A 17,123-nucleotide genomic window follows, 5' to 3' on the forward strand; every position below is an offset into this window, starting at 1 on the left:
AGAAAAATACAGTAACCCACAGGGAAATTTTTGAAGCAGGATCAAAAGCTTTTATTTCAGGGCTACTTACAGCTCAATATTAACTAGTTCCTTTAGTAATAAAATGTAATCAGTTCCATAAAAAGGGACACAAAGGGTTAGTTACTACATGCAGCGGGGGGTCCAGCTACAAAGTTAAATACTCTTAAAAATATCTTACAAACGCTTTAGAGGAACACCAATTTCTCTTTTCTAAGCAGCTATTCCTCTGATAGGACAACCATACCTAGCGGTGATTCCTGACCACCCCTTACCGTGGGGCTTCTTCATTAAGAGGTTTCCGAAGACTTAGCACAGCAGCTCCTTGTGAGCTACAACCACAACGCTCCACCTGCAGCTCCTCAGTTCTTGCCTGCAGACAGCACCCATGAAGCTGAAAGACCCCAGTGACAGCAGAGTTTCAGTCCAATCATGGAAACAAAATCGCAGTAAGCCACGCTTTTATTGCAATACCAAGCATGTACCTTTAACTTTTACAATCATGGAATACCATGTTGGAAGGGACCTTTAGGATCATTATAATTTGAGTGCCAGTAGAAGGGTCAGATGGCTTGTACATGATTTTGCCAGTCAAATAAGATCCATATTGGTAGGACTCAAGAGCCATCATGCCAGTGTTTATGAAATGTATTGTAAAGTCTGCATATGCCTGAAATTTGTACCAAGTTTAAAGTTGCCTGCAGCAGCTGGGCAATGAGAGTCCTCAATGAGTGTGCTCTCACCTAGGGAAAGTAGTCAGAGCTTAAACACATTGCAGGGTCACATGTGCGACTTTCACAGTGCTATACCTCTTCCACAATGGAGGAATAGAGGACATCAGAAAGAAACTCTGCATTAAAGTATCCATAGCACAGCCAGAGGGTGCACTGTCATCTGGGGGTTTCTGATACTGACCAAGGCACAGCTGTGTCAAGCAGACTTTGCGGCAGCCACACAGCAAGTGGGCAGTCACCCATCCCAGGGGTCATTCTTTCCAAGGGATGCAGAATCACCCCATGAGGCTCCTCAGGAAAAGTGGTTTGCTCACAGAGAACAGAAGTATCACATTCCGGCTCCCAGTTTGAGGGACTGCTTGAAATTTTCTTTAGGGATATGGAATCACACTGAGCCACAGGAAGTAGAACAGTGGTGGATGGTCAAAAGCACCATCCCTAGAGTCAGACTGCAGCTCCCCACCCAGATTCATTGCTTACCATGGTCAAATATTTATCTTCTTTTTTTTCCTCCAGGGCTACAACCACTCATAAAGTCTTTTAATCAGCAGTGCCCAGCACGACTTCAAACATCTAATCAAACACTCATTCATGCACCAATGTATTTAACAAGTAGACTACAACTACAAAGAAACAGCAAGACGATGCTCGTGACCAACAAAGCCAATGGCAAGAATCTTGTTTTCACAACTGCATGCAACAAATAAGCACACTGAATGTTGCATACTAGCATGTTTCCTCTGAGCACAAAGTTACCCCTCGTGCATGCAGAGAGTGTAAATTCCTATGCAAATGGCCAGATACTTTCACTATTATTTGGGACTGTAAGTACAGTAATAACTGCTACATTCAGAATTCTCCGCAAGTCCCACTGAGCCTGGGAGCTCATTCAGGGCCTATTTTACAGTTCATTCTCCAGATGGCTCCCTTTCTAAAGGGAAGATTTCCAGCGGCGAACATGTGCAATTTTTTTTGCTGTTGAAAATGTTCTGCCTTGGCAGACACAAGAGTCAAAACTAGCGAGGGAAAACAAGCACAGGCTGTACAGTAACTTCACCAGCCTTGCAGAGTTAAGGCAGGAACCCAGATCTCTCTGCCTTACCTTACTGGTGTCCTGTCCACTGCCTACTGGTGGGATTGCACGTGCAGTCACACTGCTGGGCGAGCAAATGAAGTGCACACTTACCACTGCGTTGTGCAGAACAAGGTCCCCTGTGAGGGCCCCAAGGATACACCCATTCATACCAGCTACCTGCTCACTTAAACAATAAAAATAAATTCCCCAGGTTCTAATTTACTGGGTAAAATCTGAACGGGTGAGGTTGCTGAGGATTAGAAACATAAGGATGAGGTCTTTGTTAAGTATTGTGTTCATTTGCAGAGATACTTAAATGTAAATCATTTCAATTATACCGTATACCCACACCTTTTTGTAACAGCAATTACAGTAGTCATGCACAATGGGGTTTTGCTTAATAAATTTTTTTCTTTTATGTTGTCAAAATAACTTGTAACACTGCAACACGCAATATATTATTGTACAAATCAAATGTATTATGACTAAGATAATTATTTCACATTCACTGAATGTATCACGAGTATTAAAAATTGACCAAGCTAGAAAAATAAATGTAATAGAAGTTCATCTCATCTCCTTAACTATATCTTTGAGCAGAAGTTAATGCCTGGAAATTGTGTGCCTAGTCACCTCTGATGACATTTTGACAGTGCGAGGAATCTATAATCAGGGAAAAACTGGTAAATTTAGTTTGGCATTAAAGACTCTCCTCCCCTTGAAGGGTTTCATACCGCAGGTTCTGTTTTAAAGTAGAGCCATTTGGCCTCTCTGTTTCTTTTCCTGCCCATGACAGACAGAAATTCAAGAGGGCTGACAGAGGTTGTTAATTGAGAGACTCCCGTTCAAATCAAAATGCACTAGAAGAAGGGAATGGTTGACCCCCCCATTTCTCCAGTTCCTTGCAGAAGGGTTGGAGTCCGACACCCTGGAACTTCATCATTATGTAAACCCACGCACGTAGCCCTAGAAAAGTAAAGGATTGGAATATGGATGTTTAGCTCTCAGTTTATCCAGTGGAGAGGGAAAAGGGCAGCATGAAGGGACCCTAATTTTTTGGAGAAAATACCATCTTCTGTCCTGGCTGTCCTTGTGTTCTCTTCAGAGCCTACTCTCAGCCCAAAAACCTTCACAGGTGAAGGCAAGATGAAGGCAGGGAGCATGCACCATTGTGCTCTTTGTTGCCTGTAAATCACTCCATTTGTTACAAAGGTGGTACACGTGTTTTTCCTGCTATGCCTTGCCCGTAAGGAGAGAGCTGCAATCAGATGGGTGGGATGAAGATGGGTGGTGGGATGAAAGCTGTGGCTGTGCTGCTATGGGAGCCCAGGGGAGCTGGATGCCGTGAGTCTTTTCCAGTTAAGGGGAAGAGAGCCCCTGAAGGGAGCTCTGCACTCTGCCCAGACAAAGCAAGGCACGGACATGGTCACCTGGGACGCAAACTTACCAACCTGGTGCTAGGTCTACAGACCTCCGACAATGTTCACTGGGAGCTGTATAGTAGAATTCATATTGGTACCAGTTACATTCAAAAACACATTCCTGGGCCCACATGCAAACTATATGAATACATTCACTTCTTTTTTCAGTGCCTGAACATAGGAGAGGAATGATAATTTTCTTTGACTAATCTGAGCAGATGCGGTAATGAAGTACTTAGGAGCATTAGCCATTCTTACTCATAAAGCCAAACAATCCTGGTGCTTAAGCACATGCTTGGAAAGGCATTTCTCAGATCCTTGCAAGGCTCTTGCAGTTCAGCAATCTGAAAAGAAGTGATCTGTTTCTGGAAGTCCGCCAGAGCCATGATAAATAATACACTGCTCCTGATAGCTTCAATACAGCAGTTCCCTGAAACTCATTTCAGCCAAAGAGCCTTCCACTCCTGTAAACACTTTTGCTGGTCTTGCCAGTACCTGATGTAAATTAATTATTTAAACACAGCTGAAGGAGTGCATTTTACCAAACTCTTTGGGATATAAGTATTTTTAAACCTGGCTCTCTGATTATGTGCCACACAGCTACAGTTGCATGCCTAAGCTGAAAAGGAATTCAAAGTGACAAGAGTCACCCGCATGCAAAATTCTCCTGTTCACCCTTTGCTAGTGTGTTAACCACACATTCAGATTAAGCAGAATTTATGCAAAATATGCAAAACATATGCATGTAGAGGTTCCTCTCCTCACTCATGCAATTACTGGATTTTCCAAGGTTAAATGCAACCTTAACTGGAGCAGAGGGCTGCACAGCCAAGCACTTGAGATATATGGCGAAGTTTAGGAACCAGTAGTGCACAGGCCAGGCTAAACCCCTGTGAGGCTGTTCAAGTACATCCATAGCTCTCTACTTGTTTAAATTCAAAGGAGTTTTCTACATAGCTATGCTCCTGACTTCTTTCTGTTTTCCAGTTTTAGATCCTGTTCATTTCCCAACTTCTTTGTAAAGTAAGAGTTTATGCTGGTTCTGCACCCTTCTCAGAAACTTTGCATTTTTCAGCACCACGGACTGTAGGTATCAGTACACATTATCCATCCAAAAGAGTACTCAGACCATTGATCGGCATATCTGCAGTGGGGATATGGGGGAGGTTGGCAGCACGAGGTACTGGAGTAAAATTTCATGTGTTTGTAAATTCATTTTAGTCACATCGGCCACCTTGCAAGCATAAACATAACATCTTCAGAGCTGCAGATGGAGGAGGTATGTGTTACTCTTCACTCCTTCAATGCCAAGGCTAACACGATACAGACGTGCAGAAGCTCATGCAGGAGTTCTCCCGAATAATTTTCAGCAAGAAAAAACTGAAGCAGAACAGTGGCAAAGCCTGGTTCTGCCCATGCACAAGCACAAAACTCAGAAAGCTGTACAAGGAACAGAGCTACAGGAAAGCTTTTCTCCAAACGCAGATGTCTGAGGATTTGTTTATTGATTACAGATGAGAGTAAGATGACCAAATTTAATCCTTTCTCTGCTGCAGAACCTCTGTGATCTAATGTAGGCGAGATCCCTGTGATCAATGCCAGGTGAGATCCCTCTGACCACATGTGAGCATCAATGCCAGAGTCACCCAAGGTTCCTTCTACGGTGAATTGAGCCCAGAGACACTCACTGGGACGGAGTTTATTCGTGTACCTTAAGGTGGGTAACCACATTTGCTCAAGTGCAACTCAACTGGCCATAAAGGGAACAAAAGATGATTAAATTGACACATTTACCTCAAGCAAGGCAGGTGAGGAAATCTTTATTTAGCACTCCTTGGAAAAAGGCACCAAAACCAAACACACTGCTAGAGTGGAGACCGGTGCTTACCTGTATATGTGCGCCAAGAGCTTTGAGACACGCTTTGAGCAGTGGCTCTGAGGCTTTAAAGCCAATTTATTCTGGCTGGCAGAGCGGTTCCCTGGGGAACTGCAGAAGAGATGAACAATACTGCAATGCAAGCGCACATCTATGTGGCTGGGAGGGACACGTCCCAGCCAGGGCATAGAGAAAGCATGAGAATCGTGTTTTGCAGGCACTCTGAAGGATTATTCCAGCGGAAGGAGGGAGTGCAAGATGCGAGGGGCATGGAAATACAAGAACGTGGATTGCTGAGTCTAGTCCCCTGCTACTGCAGCCCTGTAATACACCACTTTTGGATCTAAGCACCTCTGCGAATTCCAGAAAAAGACAAATTGCTATTTTACCTGGGTTATTTGTAATAAAACTCAGGGACCTGTTTTGAAGTTTTATCCAAGGGAAGGTGCTCTGCAGAAGCACTGCATTAAGAGTAATGGAGCTATTCATGAGAAAAGACACGAGAAAAGCAAGCAACAAAAATGCCCGCATGGGCCATAAATCAGCAAATAAATGTCTCATGGTGCAGTGACAAAAGAATAGGGTCTACCTGCAGCCAGCATGCGATCTGCTTACCTTGACAGGACAGACCTCCCCTCGCAGTGGTTACCCTGAACTCCTCAGGGGAAGCTGACAGTGGCAGTACCATTTCAAACAGCAATTCCCACCAAAACCCAGAATTGCTCCAGCTGGAAGAGACTTCAGAAGATCTCTAGTCTAGCCTCCTGCACCAGGCAGGGTTAGCTGTGAGAGCAGATTTGGTTGCTCAGGGCTTAATCCAATTCATGTCTGAAAATCCCCACAGATGGAGACAGCACAAGTGCTCTGGCTGCTCCACTGTATGACTGTCCTCATGGGAAAGAAGTTTTTCCTTACTCTCGTTTCAGTTTACGACTGTTATCTCCTGTCCTCCTGCCGTGCACCACTATGAAGAGCCTGATTCAGTCTTTCTGACAACCTTCTTGTTGATATTGGAAGCTACCAGGTCTCCCCAAAGCCTGCTCTTCTCCAGACTGGACTAGCCCAATTCCCTTCAGTCCTGCAGCAGAGCATGTACTCCATCCACTGACCATCTTGGTGGCCCTATGTTGAACACAGTCCAGTTGATGGATGTTTTCCCTGTCCTGAATAGCCAAAACTGGATGCAGTGTTCTAGAAGTCATTTAATGAGTGCCAAGGAAAGGCAAGTAATCACAGCTCATGATCCAGCTGGGTTCCTGTTGTTACACCCCAGGATGCTGTTGGCTTTCTTTGCTACCAAGGCACTTTGCTGGATCCTGTTCAGCTTGTGGTCTACCAAGACCTTCAAGTCCTTTTTAGGAGAGCTGCTGAATATCAGCATTCCCAGCGTCCCATCAAACAATAGCTGTTGTCTGAAACCAGATGAACTGCTGTGTAGAGTGAGCCATGAGGTCCCACTAGTGCCCACAGCTTGAGAATTTCAGAGCAAGCCATGATCAGAAGCCTAATCTTTAGCCACTTAAAGCCCTTCTTTCTCAGTAGGACTGTCACATTGAAAGTGCTGATAGAGCTGAGGGTTGACAGATGTTTGCTGCTTCGTTTCCTGTGGATGGTGCTAATGGCTAAAGTGGCTGCACTCTCACTCCCCTTAACAGTCTGTACGCAATACCAAAATCATAAGTACCATTTTCTTCCTGTAATAGCAGAAATCAAGGTACAAATGGATCTGAGTTTAAACAGAAATAAAGGGACGGATTTCCTTCTTCTTGAAGAAATCCCCTTGTTCAGTTTGAGAAAGCCACTGGCACACAGCAGATGGTATCATGGGGTTTAACATGTTCTTTTCGGAGACTTTTTTGAACCTCTATCAACAGCAGCCTGTGCTATCCACTTTCGGCCTAACATTGCGCATACACATTCTGTAACATCCTTAAAAGACAAAAGCATTAAGTTTTCTAAGACCAGGTGGATAATTCACCGGCCATAATTTATTCAGAAAGGTTTGCTTCTCTCTGTTTACAGAGCTTTTCTCAAACAGATGGCATTTTTGTAATGTATTCATTAGCTGCAATTTTCTGATGAATAACTTCGGTGAATAATCCTTGGTCTGTAGCTCGGCTTGGAAAATTCTCACCTTTCAGCGTTGTAGATATTTAAGTTCTGTTTTATAAGAAATTAATTTAGCCTCTTGCTTTGTTTGGGAAGTGAGAGGTGAAAGGTGCCGTGAAGTTGAAATACCTTGTTTTGCTGGCAGCACTGCTCCTGACTGCAGAACAGTGCTGGAATTATCTGCAAGAGCCAGAGAAACGATAGAACAGGATTTCAATGTCAACAATCAAAGGAACAGAAGGGAAAGCAGCCACAGGCTACAACAGTAATGAAAGTGGGATTAAAATTTTTCTCTGCGGCAATGCTAATTCCTCAGGGAGCACAGAGTGGTAGATTCACTCTGGGAATCCTCAGCCAGTTGGCCATGCAGTCAGCTTATCGCTACAGGGAAACTGCTAGTGCACTACTTCTTATCTTCAAGGGCATGTATCACGTCAGTTTTTCACATGAGCTCTGTGCTCATGAAGGATGCAGACAAGACATGCCTGAGGAGTAAAGACCTGCATTTGCCAGGACAGATTTAATATTGGGCACAGCCAGCGATCTCACCTGACTTTCATTTCCTATACCAATGTCAGTGCCTTGACCTCACCTGAATCTGCCAACCAAGTGTCCAAATGAGGTGGTGACTTCTACAGTGAGTCCCAAACAAGTTGCAGGACATTTATATTTACACTGACTATCAAGTAGTAATGATTTTCAGTCATTATTGCTCAAAACTGGATTTGAAAACTGCTTACTTGCAACGGATAGCTCCTGCTCTCTGTCTCTCTCCATGAGCTACTCTTGGTCTCCAGATGTTAATGAGATACTGATCTGAATAGCAGTCAGGTGTGATTTATTAAATACTAAAAACACTGCATTAAACATTTGAGGTGGTAACAAGTTCTCTTTTTGTGCCATGCTGCCATGGCTCTTCCTGACAGGATAGATATAGCTTGTTGGACTGCTGCAAAACATACAAATACGGGCTGGGAAGTGTCTCAGATCTCTGAAACTCTCCCCTGCCCTGAGGCAAGGTCATGCATGCTACAGCCTCTCCTGATAGCTGTTTATCTAACCTTTTATTTAAGTCTTCACTGAACAGATTTACAACCTCTTTAGATCACAGCTACTCACACAGTAATGGTTTTGTTGCGTTTGTTTGGGGTTTTTTTCTGCTATCTAAAGTAATCTCCCTTATTGCACTTTAGAAAATTGCTTTTTATCCTGGCATTGGTGGTCACAGACCAACTGTTTACTGTCATCTTTATAAATGTGTTTCTACATCTGAAGACAGTTGCCATGTCCTTACGTTGTGTTTTCTTTTCCAGACGAAATAATCAAATTCCATCTTTCCACGTCACTTCCATTTCCTGAGCCTCTCACAGTTTTGGTTGCTATTTTCCTATCTTGTTTGCCTACATCTTTCTTTAAGAGTAAGTGTAACGTTTGAAACTGGATAGAGTGCTTCAGCCAAGTCTGACTAGTCCTAAATGGAACAGAAATAACGCCCTCTGATGTCTTGCATATGATCCTCCTGTTACTAGAGCTCAGAGCAACACGACTGTTTTGCAGCACTGCACAGTCTATGATCCACTACAGTCCCAAGATTCCCTTCTGCAGTATTTTTACCTAACTAATAGTCCTCATTTGACATGTGATATTCCTTCCTATGTGTCACATCTCAATTTTTTTCTCTAGAATTTTATCGTGTTGAGTTCAGATGAGGGCTGCAGTGTTTATCAAGGTCATTTTGAATCTCAGCCTTGCACTCTGCTTGGAAACACTACAAATGTTCCAACACTGCCCTCCATTCCATCACCCAAGTTATTACAGAAAACACTGGCCAAAACTGTTCCCAGATTATTCCCTGAGAGACCCTACTTAGTGTGTCCTTCCTCTTTGACAGCGATTATCAACAAAGGCTTCTCAAATACAGGCTTTCATTAACAAGATTATTACAGACTATTATACAAAAGCCAAAACTCTTTATACACGGCACTGTGGTCAGTAAAACCAGTTACCTCCCTTCTGCAGATAAAGGCTGAGCCATGCTAAGAAACCTTTACAAAGTCAAATACAAATCATATGCAGTATCAGGGGAAAAGGAACGTGAGATGCCCTCAGCCTGGCCACTGCCAGCCCTCTATACAAGTGCTGTTTAACAGCTACAGTTGACAAATATCAGCATAACTATTCCTGTGTGCCCACACAATTCTGAACCACAGTCCAATTTAGTTTAGGTGGGAAAAAGCAGTATTTTGCTAAAATTACCACAGTATAGGCTGTTCATTTGTATTACCATAGCAACAAAGGACCTTACTTGAAATGAGACCCCGAGCAATGCACAATGATCATAAGAGACAGCCCCTGTCCCACTGAGCTTAGAGGTGACTGACACCATCCTGCATCGAGGTGCAGGAGTTCAGCTGCAGGGAACTCCCTCCAAGACCAGTGCCTAAGCAGGTAACATCAGAGGCCAGAAGTATCACAACCCCTGTACGCACTACGGGACAGTAGCCCACAGGATGGGAGTGGGTTGCACTTAAGAGTCCGTAGCAGAGCTTAAACTGCTGGTGTTTCCTCAACCTTGGCACCAAGATTTAATTCACCGCTTTAAAACAGAGATTAAATCCCAAACAGAGTGACTTCCACCCAGATGTCAAACACATTTCATTTAAAGTAGAGATACGGAATGTCGTCCAAATCTCTGACAACCAATACTGATGTGTTAATCGTCTCCTTACTTCGCAAGGGTGCCACAGGAGCACGGCATAGGTTTAGCTCTCCTGGAGTCACTGCTCTGCGGTGGGCGGAGGGATAAATTCTGATTTATGCTTTAAAGGACCCTTTTAACGCCACTTCTCGAAGCGAAAAATAAATCATTAAAATTACCACGGAACAGGCAAAGCACCAGAACTTTTCCTGACGACGGCAGCAGCCTGGGATGCCACCTGTGGACATCACCCACTGCTTCCAGCCACCCCGGAGAGTTGCCCTGGGGGAAAGACACCGGGGCAGAGGCGTCGGGAGGCACCCCCGAGTCCGCAGCACCGCGCGTGCGGGCCGAAGCTCCCCGGGGCGGACACGGCACAACCCCGGCCCGCGGCTCCCGCTCGGGAGAAGCGGCTCCCGCGGAGGGCAGAGCCGCGAGCTCCTCCTCCGCCGTCCCCGCAGCAGGTCAGCACGGGCCCGCGGGGATTCCGCGCCACCCCCCGCTGCCTGCCCCCGCTGCCGGCCGCGGGCTTTCCGCGGGGCGCGCAGCGTCCCCCGCCGCCGGCCGCACCATGCGGAGGGTCGGGCTCCCCCCGCCCCATCCCCCGGGGCCGCCCCCGCCGCCGCACGGCGCAGCGGCAGCGCAGCGCGGAACGCACGGACCGGCACAGACCCCCCCCCCGCCGCGGGGCTCCCGCCGGCCGCGCCCGCTGCCCGGCGCCGCGGGCAACTCCGCAGGCAAGTTTCCAGGGAACTTTTCTTCCAGGAGCGCCTCGGGGCCGCGGCGCTGCCCGGTGCGGGGGGCAGCGGCAGGCGCGGGGCTGCGGCGTCGCCCCGTCGCGGGAGGCAGAACCCGGCCGGGGCCGCCCGGGGCGGGGAGAGGAGCTGGGGGGGGGGGTCCCCGGGATCCCGCCCTACCCGCCTGGAGGGGTGTGCGGGGCGGGGAGGAGGCGGAGGGTCGTGCGAGTCCGGGCACGGGTTGTAGCAACAGGTTTTCTTCCGCAGCAGGGATGGAAGAGAGGGACTGTCCCCCCGCGCCGCCATCCCCTCCCCAGCCCCGGCTGCCCGTGCTGCCGGCAGCGGGAGGCGCTCGGCCGGTGGCGGGACCGCTCGGCTGATTCCCGGCGTTCTGCTGTCCTGTCGCGGAGGTGGCTGACGGCGGTCGAGGCTGCTCCATCGGGCTCGGTTTGTTATGCTCGGTCTTCCCCTTCCCGGCTCTCCCTCTCCCCGAGTCCTGGGTCTGCACAGTGCAGCGTGGAGGCTTGTGTTTCTGATTTCTTCTTCTCTGCCTGATCTGAAGGTCCTTTATAGCTTTAATTTTAAAATAATTGGGATGGCTTTTACATTGATCTAATTACTGACTTCTGTTGGTTGGCCACTGGCACATCAAGTTAACTGCTCTTGATAGGCGATGTATTTCTGGTGGATTTTTTTTCATGGGAAAAGACTTGGGGGGGGGGGGGGGAAGGACCGACACGCATAAAATAACTCTCTCATGACTACGTATCTTCATTTCAGTGTCAAAATATGTATCTATATAGATCAATGACAAATCCTTTACTGTTTTTCAAAAGATGTTTAAGAGATTGTTTTGAATGTGACTTATTAAAATCTGTTGACATCAGTATACTTCACAGCAGGATAATAACTACAGTTGTTAGTTCTGATGCATTTCAGAACATCCTCCTGGGGATGTAAGTTATCTGCAAAGTTCTTTCACTTCTGATTGTTATCGGTAGAATTAGGCTTAGCTTTATAAGACCAAACACTGAGTAACGTTTGTCATAATTCAGTTTGTAGGTTGTCATAAGATGCCAAAAAGCAGAACACTGTCCAGCTCAGGGAGAGCAATGTACAGATATGAGCATCTCTTTTCAGATGATCTGTTTTCAGGATGATTTTGTTTGATATTATATATTAACCTTTACAAGTTTTACTTTGATTTGCCTGGAAGCTCACTTTGCAAGCAGAGCTGAAGTTTGAGATCTGTTCTTACTACGTGAAGAGCTGCATGACTGTAGCTTCAAGTATTTCAGGAGGGTACCCTGACAGTGTTGATACAGTATGGAAATCATCTGTCAGAAGATAGCTGAATTTAACACTGCTTGAAAAAACTGCTTATTTTATCTAAGGGAAGAACAGGGGAAGGATCACTAAACTGTAGAGCAGTCTGTGACAGAATTCTTTCCCAAAAATCACTGTTTTCGTAGTCAGCCTGCACTGAAATCTGAAAGTTGTTTGGGTTTTTTTAAACTTAATTTACAAATGGTAAAAAACATCAGAGACAAGTCCCAGGCACTGGGATTGACAGAAGCGTCTAGGGGGGAGTTCTGCATCTTCCTTGCATGCTTGTTATCATCCAGGCGCAACTTTGTCTTGTCTGCATCACAGAGCAGTATCAGGACTCTTTGCAGGAGCTCTGATTACATCAGAGATGCACTGCAGAATTCAAAATACTGCAGAGGACACTGGGAGGGGAAATGATTCTTGCAGTGGAATTTTAACGTCTTACTCATGATTTGTGTCTCTTTCCCTCAGAAGGGCATCTTTAATAATTCTTTCCCCATTGTCTGACACCTTCCCTACATTTCAGCCGAGAGTAAGGGCATTAGAGAGTCAAAGACGTTGCATCTCGCTTCACATGCACACCACACCACTTAGTGTCACCAAGAGCCTGTGCTATGGGCCAGTTATTCTGTATTACTGTAGTTTCTAGAAGCCAGAACAATGATCAGGATTGTATACTGTAGTAAGAGACAGTTCTTGCCCCAGTAAGCTTACAAACAAAATAGGAAATGATGCTCAGAGAGAAGCAATGTGCCCAAGATGAAAACACATTATCAGCAGGGGTGTTGGAAAGATGAACTGGGCTTTGCTAACTCCCAAGCATTCGAAGGGCAGAATGCTATCTCAACCAAGAAGGGATTTTACCATTGGGCCTTACTGAAGCAGAGCAGTTTTATCTGATGATTTTACTGCTACAGCATATCCTTAGAGTTCATCTTGTTTAATTTTGGGGAAAACTGCTGCTATAGGATAATGTGTTTGTCTGACCTTATATGCTGTATGTTGTCTTTAATTCTTAATTAAGATTTAAAATTAATAAAATTAAGAATCACCTAAACTGGTGTTACAGCCATCTCCAATGCCATCAGTCTGCTGTGTATGACTAAAACAGTTTGCTTGGCTTTTAAGCTCAATAGCAAAAAGACCCCTTCCATTAATTAGATCTCTCCCATCTTAAAGCAGGGTTGTAGAAGCTCCTTCCAGAGGAAAACAAGAAACATACAGAGAAGTGTATGGGTTTGTTTTCCTTGTTCCTCCGTTCCTTCGAGTCAGGCCATCTTTTCTGTTGTCCTTTATTTCCTCCTATTCTTCCCCCTTAGATATGATGCTATGTGGATCTGAGGCAAAGAACACGTAAATAACACATGTACGGCACCAAATACTATAGCTGCCTACGTGGGATGTGTGGGCTTGCCAGTTCTCGTTATGGAGAAAGAAGGAGCCACCTTTTATAACTGCAGTCATTCAGTGTGTTACGCAGGGGTTTAATTTGTCCAACTTACCGTCTTGCACAGGTTGGAAGGCTGGAAGTGAAGAGAGAAATTCTTGTATCTTTGCTCTCATTTCACAGGTGATGCCTCAGGGTTACAGTGTGTGTCTGACACACGCTGAACGTTTACATTCCCCTCTCCCCATTTCTTCCCATTGTGTCAACAATGGATGCAGTGGGAGATCAAACCAGTGACAGAGATGAACTGCCTCCTCATTTTTCCTGGCTGAGTTTCAGAAGATTAGTTGTTGCTAACCAACATCATCTGGTATTACAGAAGGGAAAACAGTTAACAGCTCCCATTTATCCATAGTCTTGTATCAGTCATAATCTTTTATTCTCTTTGGGCCAGCCCTGCGTTAGGTGTAGGTTAGGCAGAGGAGAAAACACAGCAGTTGCTCTGAGAAAAGGAGCCCTACATAAACATACATCAGGTAGTCCTGTTTACCCATATCAAACCTATAGCTTGAACTCCCAGTGGCATTACTTCTACTGATGGTATCTTGGGAATGCTTTAACAGAAGATCAGCTCTGAGGTCATTAGGAGTGCTTCATGTGACAGGACTGTATGTCAGTGTAATTGCAATTTCAACTGTTCCATATTTCCTCTGCTCTAGCTAGCACTATCTGCGCCGGTTATCACTCTCCTCAGATCCCTTCATTTCTCTGAGTCCTGCAGCTTTTCTGGTGGGCAATGGCAGAGTGCCATCGTCTGTCATGAAGCTCTGCTGATAATCCCAGCACTGGCTAGAATTTCCTGGAGTGTGACTTTAAAATACAATTATGTTATGTGTTTATGTGCTCTCCAAAAAAAAAGGATTGACTTGCCGGTGAGCAGGCCTTTGCTCAGGCTCTCTCAAGGCAAGAGGCAAACCAGAATTGATTGGAAGTTTATTTGGGTGCAGGCCTGTGGGATTTTGTCATGGTTTGCATCCGCCATTACTTCCAGAGGAGCCTCAGAATTGCCCCTCCCCTGCCGCAGGGATTTCCAGAGTCAGAATTCTGGAGCAAAGACAGAGCAACTCACCAATACAAGCAAGTAGGTAGTGATGGGGCACTGAAAGGTGAACACAGTTAAGATTTTGGCATGGAGAACAGGTTACTTGCTAAATAGCTATCCTGAAGTCACTAGTGATAGTAATAAAGAGATCCCACTTTGTGACAGAAGCAAGATGACAAAACTTACCTCTTTGCTTACCTCAGGCCAGAAAATAGTACCACAGCTCTTGGAAGATCTGAATCATGCCTTGTCCATTCTTGCATATTGTTGTAGGTTTTCTTTATCCACATGCCCTAAAGGTAAGTAAATGAATGATTTCTTTTTGTACTAAAGAGGATTGCAGGTGAGGAATCAGGAAATACCACTCCATCCAAAGCTCACCCAGGGCCACCTGTTTGTAAGAGTACATAAGGAACTGCTTTTTTCAGTGTATTCCATCTGGGAAGTCCAGGAGCAGAACTGAGATAGTATTTTATTGAAAGCAGACTTGTAAGCCCCATTGCAGCAAGAAAAGTCTGTTGCTGTTAAACTGAAGTGCAGCTGTCTTTTGAATACTTTGCTGTTGTGTATTCATGGGTTTTTCTTCTATAATAGGTATGTAACACTATTGATGTCATTTATAAACCCCAGCTTCTGCAAACGACAGTTCTGTGTGTAAGGAGGTCACCCTAGCAGGGGCACGTATCCCCAGGGTGCGTATCAAAGGGGAGGTAAGTACAGCCAGGAAAAGAACAAAACGATGTACTGCTACTGAAGCCAATCGAGTGTAATATTTATTACTTCCCTGTGAACTCGAGGCTAGTCAGAATACTTGTGCATAATTAATGTCTATTTATTGTACAGTCTACTTAAAGAAATACTCTTATCAAATGAAACTCAGCAACTCCACGCATTAAGCTGTAGCTGACTGCACAGGTGGAAGAGCGAGCAGCAGTGCTGTGTGTGAGCAGACTTTCCATCTGACTTTAAAACACAATGAGTGAGGGAGGCAAAAAGTTTAACATTTCCAGTGCCTGCTTTTTATACCCATTTGAACCCTGTGGTCTCTTCATTCCACAGGCTTTACACTTAGCGTTGTGTGAGCAGAATTTGAATGTGATTTTCAAATTCATGGTGAGAATTTTCTGGTTTCCTATAATCAGAGGTGAAGGCAGTCACCCTGGCTCTCAGCCACAGTTTAATCCATCGTTAAGGATTATTATATAGATGCCCTGCATATAGGGCATCAGTTATAACTGAAACACTATTCCAGTGGTTATGTAGAAATCATGTATTTCTTTGCTATCTTTTGCAAATGAGGCCATAAAAAAAGGAGTTGCCATGTCATTAAATGTGTATAAAATCTACACAGACATTTTATGTGATTATCAATGTAAGGGGGGTCTTTTTCCAGAAATTGCTTCCATATGGCCTTTTAGAAGTTAATCTTATACTAACTGGTTTTTTGAAGTGTGTATTTACTGAATTACAACATAATTGACTTCTGACTCTTTCTATGTACTTCATGGTATTAAAATACTTAAGAATTTTATGTGTAATACTTAAATAAAAAGATACCATTTCCTCTTCTGCAAAACAAAATTGAATTCTATGTTCTTATGTGATACTGTCATAATTTTTATACTTTCATTCTGAACCAGGAATATCCTGCCACATGCTGAGATTATTCCTGGTTTCCTTCTATATCCACTGGGAACTTAGACCTCTGTATCTGAGACAGGAGAAGCCACCCAGTGTGACACATATGCTGAGCAGAGCTCCTGAGCAAGTGAGCAGCCCTTGACAGAGTCAGTTCTACCTAGCTGGACAAACCCAGCCTCACCACAAAGGTCTTCTAACCATACTCAGCCACTGCTATTTTGTTTCCAGTTGTTTTTATCAACTATAAATGGTTTTGAGCTCTAATCACTACATTTGTTCCAAACTTGAAATCAACCTTTCATTCACTTACCCCGTGTATCTGGTCTTTTTTGTTCCAGAAGACACTTGCAGAAGTAGCCAAGTGATGTGAAGTTATCTTCCAAGATGACTGTTCTACCTGGAGAAAATTCCGACTATGACTATAGTGCCCTGAGCTGTGCTTCAGATACTTCCTTCCACCACACATTCTTTCCAGAAACAGAAACACTTAAGGGAGTCTTTTACCAAAGAGCCAAGCTAATTCACCCTCAAGAGGATCTCCTGAAAGGCTTTCACCCTGATGATCGGAAGCATCATATTATTATAAACGTAGGGGGCATTAAGTATTTGCTCCCTTGGACCACGCTTGATGAATTCCCATTGACACGTCTGGGACAGCTGAAGTTCTGTACTAATTTTGATGACATTCTAAACATCTGTGATGATTACGACGTGACATGTAATGAATTCTTTTTCGACCGCAACCCAGGGGCATTCAGGACAATCCTGACCTTTCTGCGGGTCGGGAAACTTCGTCTCTTGCGTGAGATGTGTGCACTGTCTTTCCAAGAGGAGCTGCTCTACTGGGGAATTGAGGAAGACAACCTGGACTGGTGTTGTAAGAGGAGATACCTGCAAAAAATGGAGGAGCTTACAGAAATAAATGAACGGGAGGATGACCTCATAGAAAATGAAACAGGTGAAACAGTAGAGGAGACAAGAATTGGCTTGTGCATG

At 44.8% G+C, this 17,123-nt stretch overlaps 1 protein-coding gene across 1 annotated transcript in view; it reads left to right on the top strand.

Moving 5' to 3' along the window:
• Positions 1 to 16,511: 16,511 nt before the first annotated feature.
• Positions 16,512 to 17,123, top strand: part of KCNG1 (potassium voltage-gated channel modifier subfamily G member 1) — a gene marked incomplete at both ends in the record, with an annotated part of 1,932 nt that continues 1,320 nt past the window's right edge. The window contains one exon of the mRNA XM_080628122.1: positions 16,512 to 17,118. Within this exon, the coding sequence (XP_080484248.1) occupies positions 16,512 to 17,118 (607 nt within the window). The remainder of the gene's footprint in view (positions 17,119 to 17,123) is intronic.

This window comes from Psittacula echo (assembly GCF_963264785.1).
Source record: "Psittacula echo genome assembly, chromosome: 12".
Lineage (NCBI taxonomy): Eukaryota > Metazoa > Chordata > Aves > Psittaciformes > Psittacidae > Psittacula > Psittacula echo.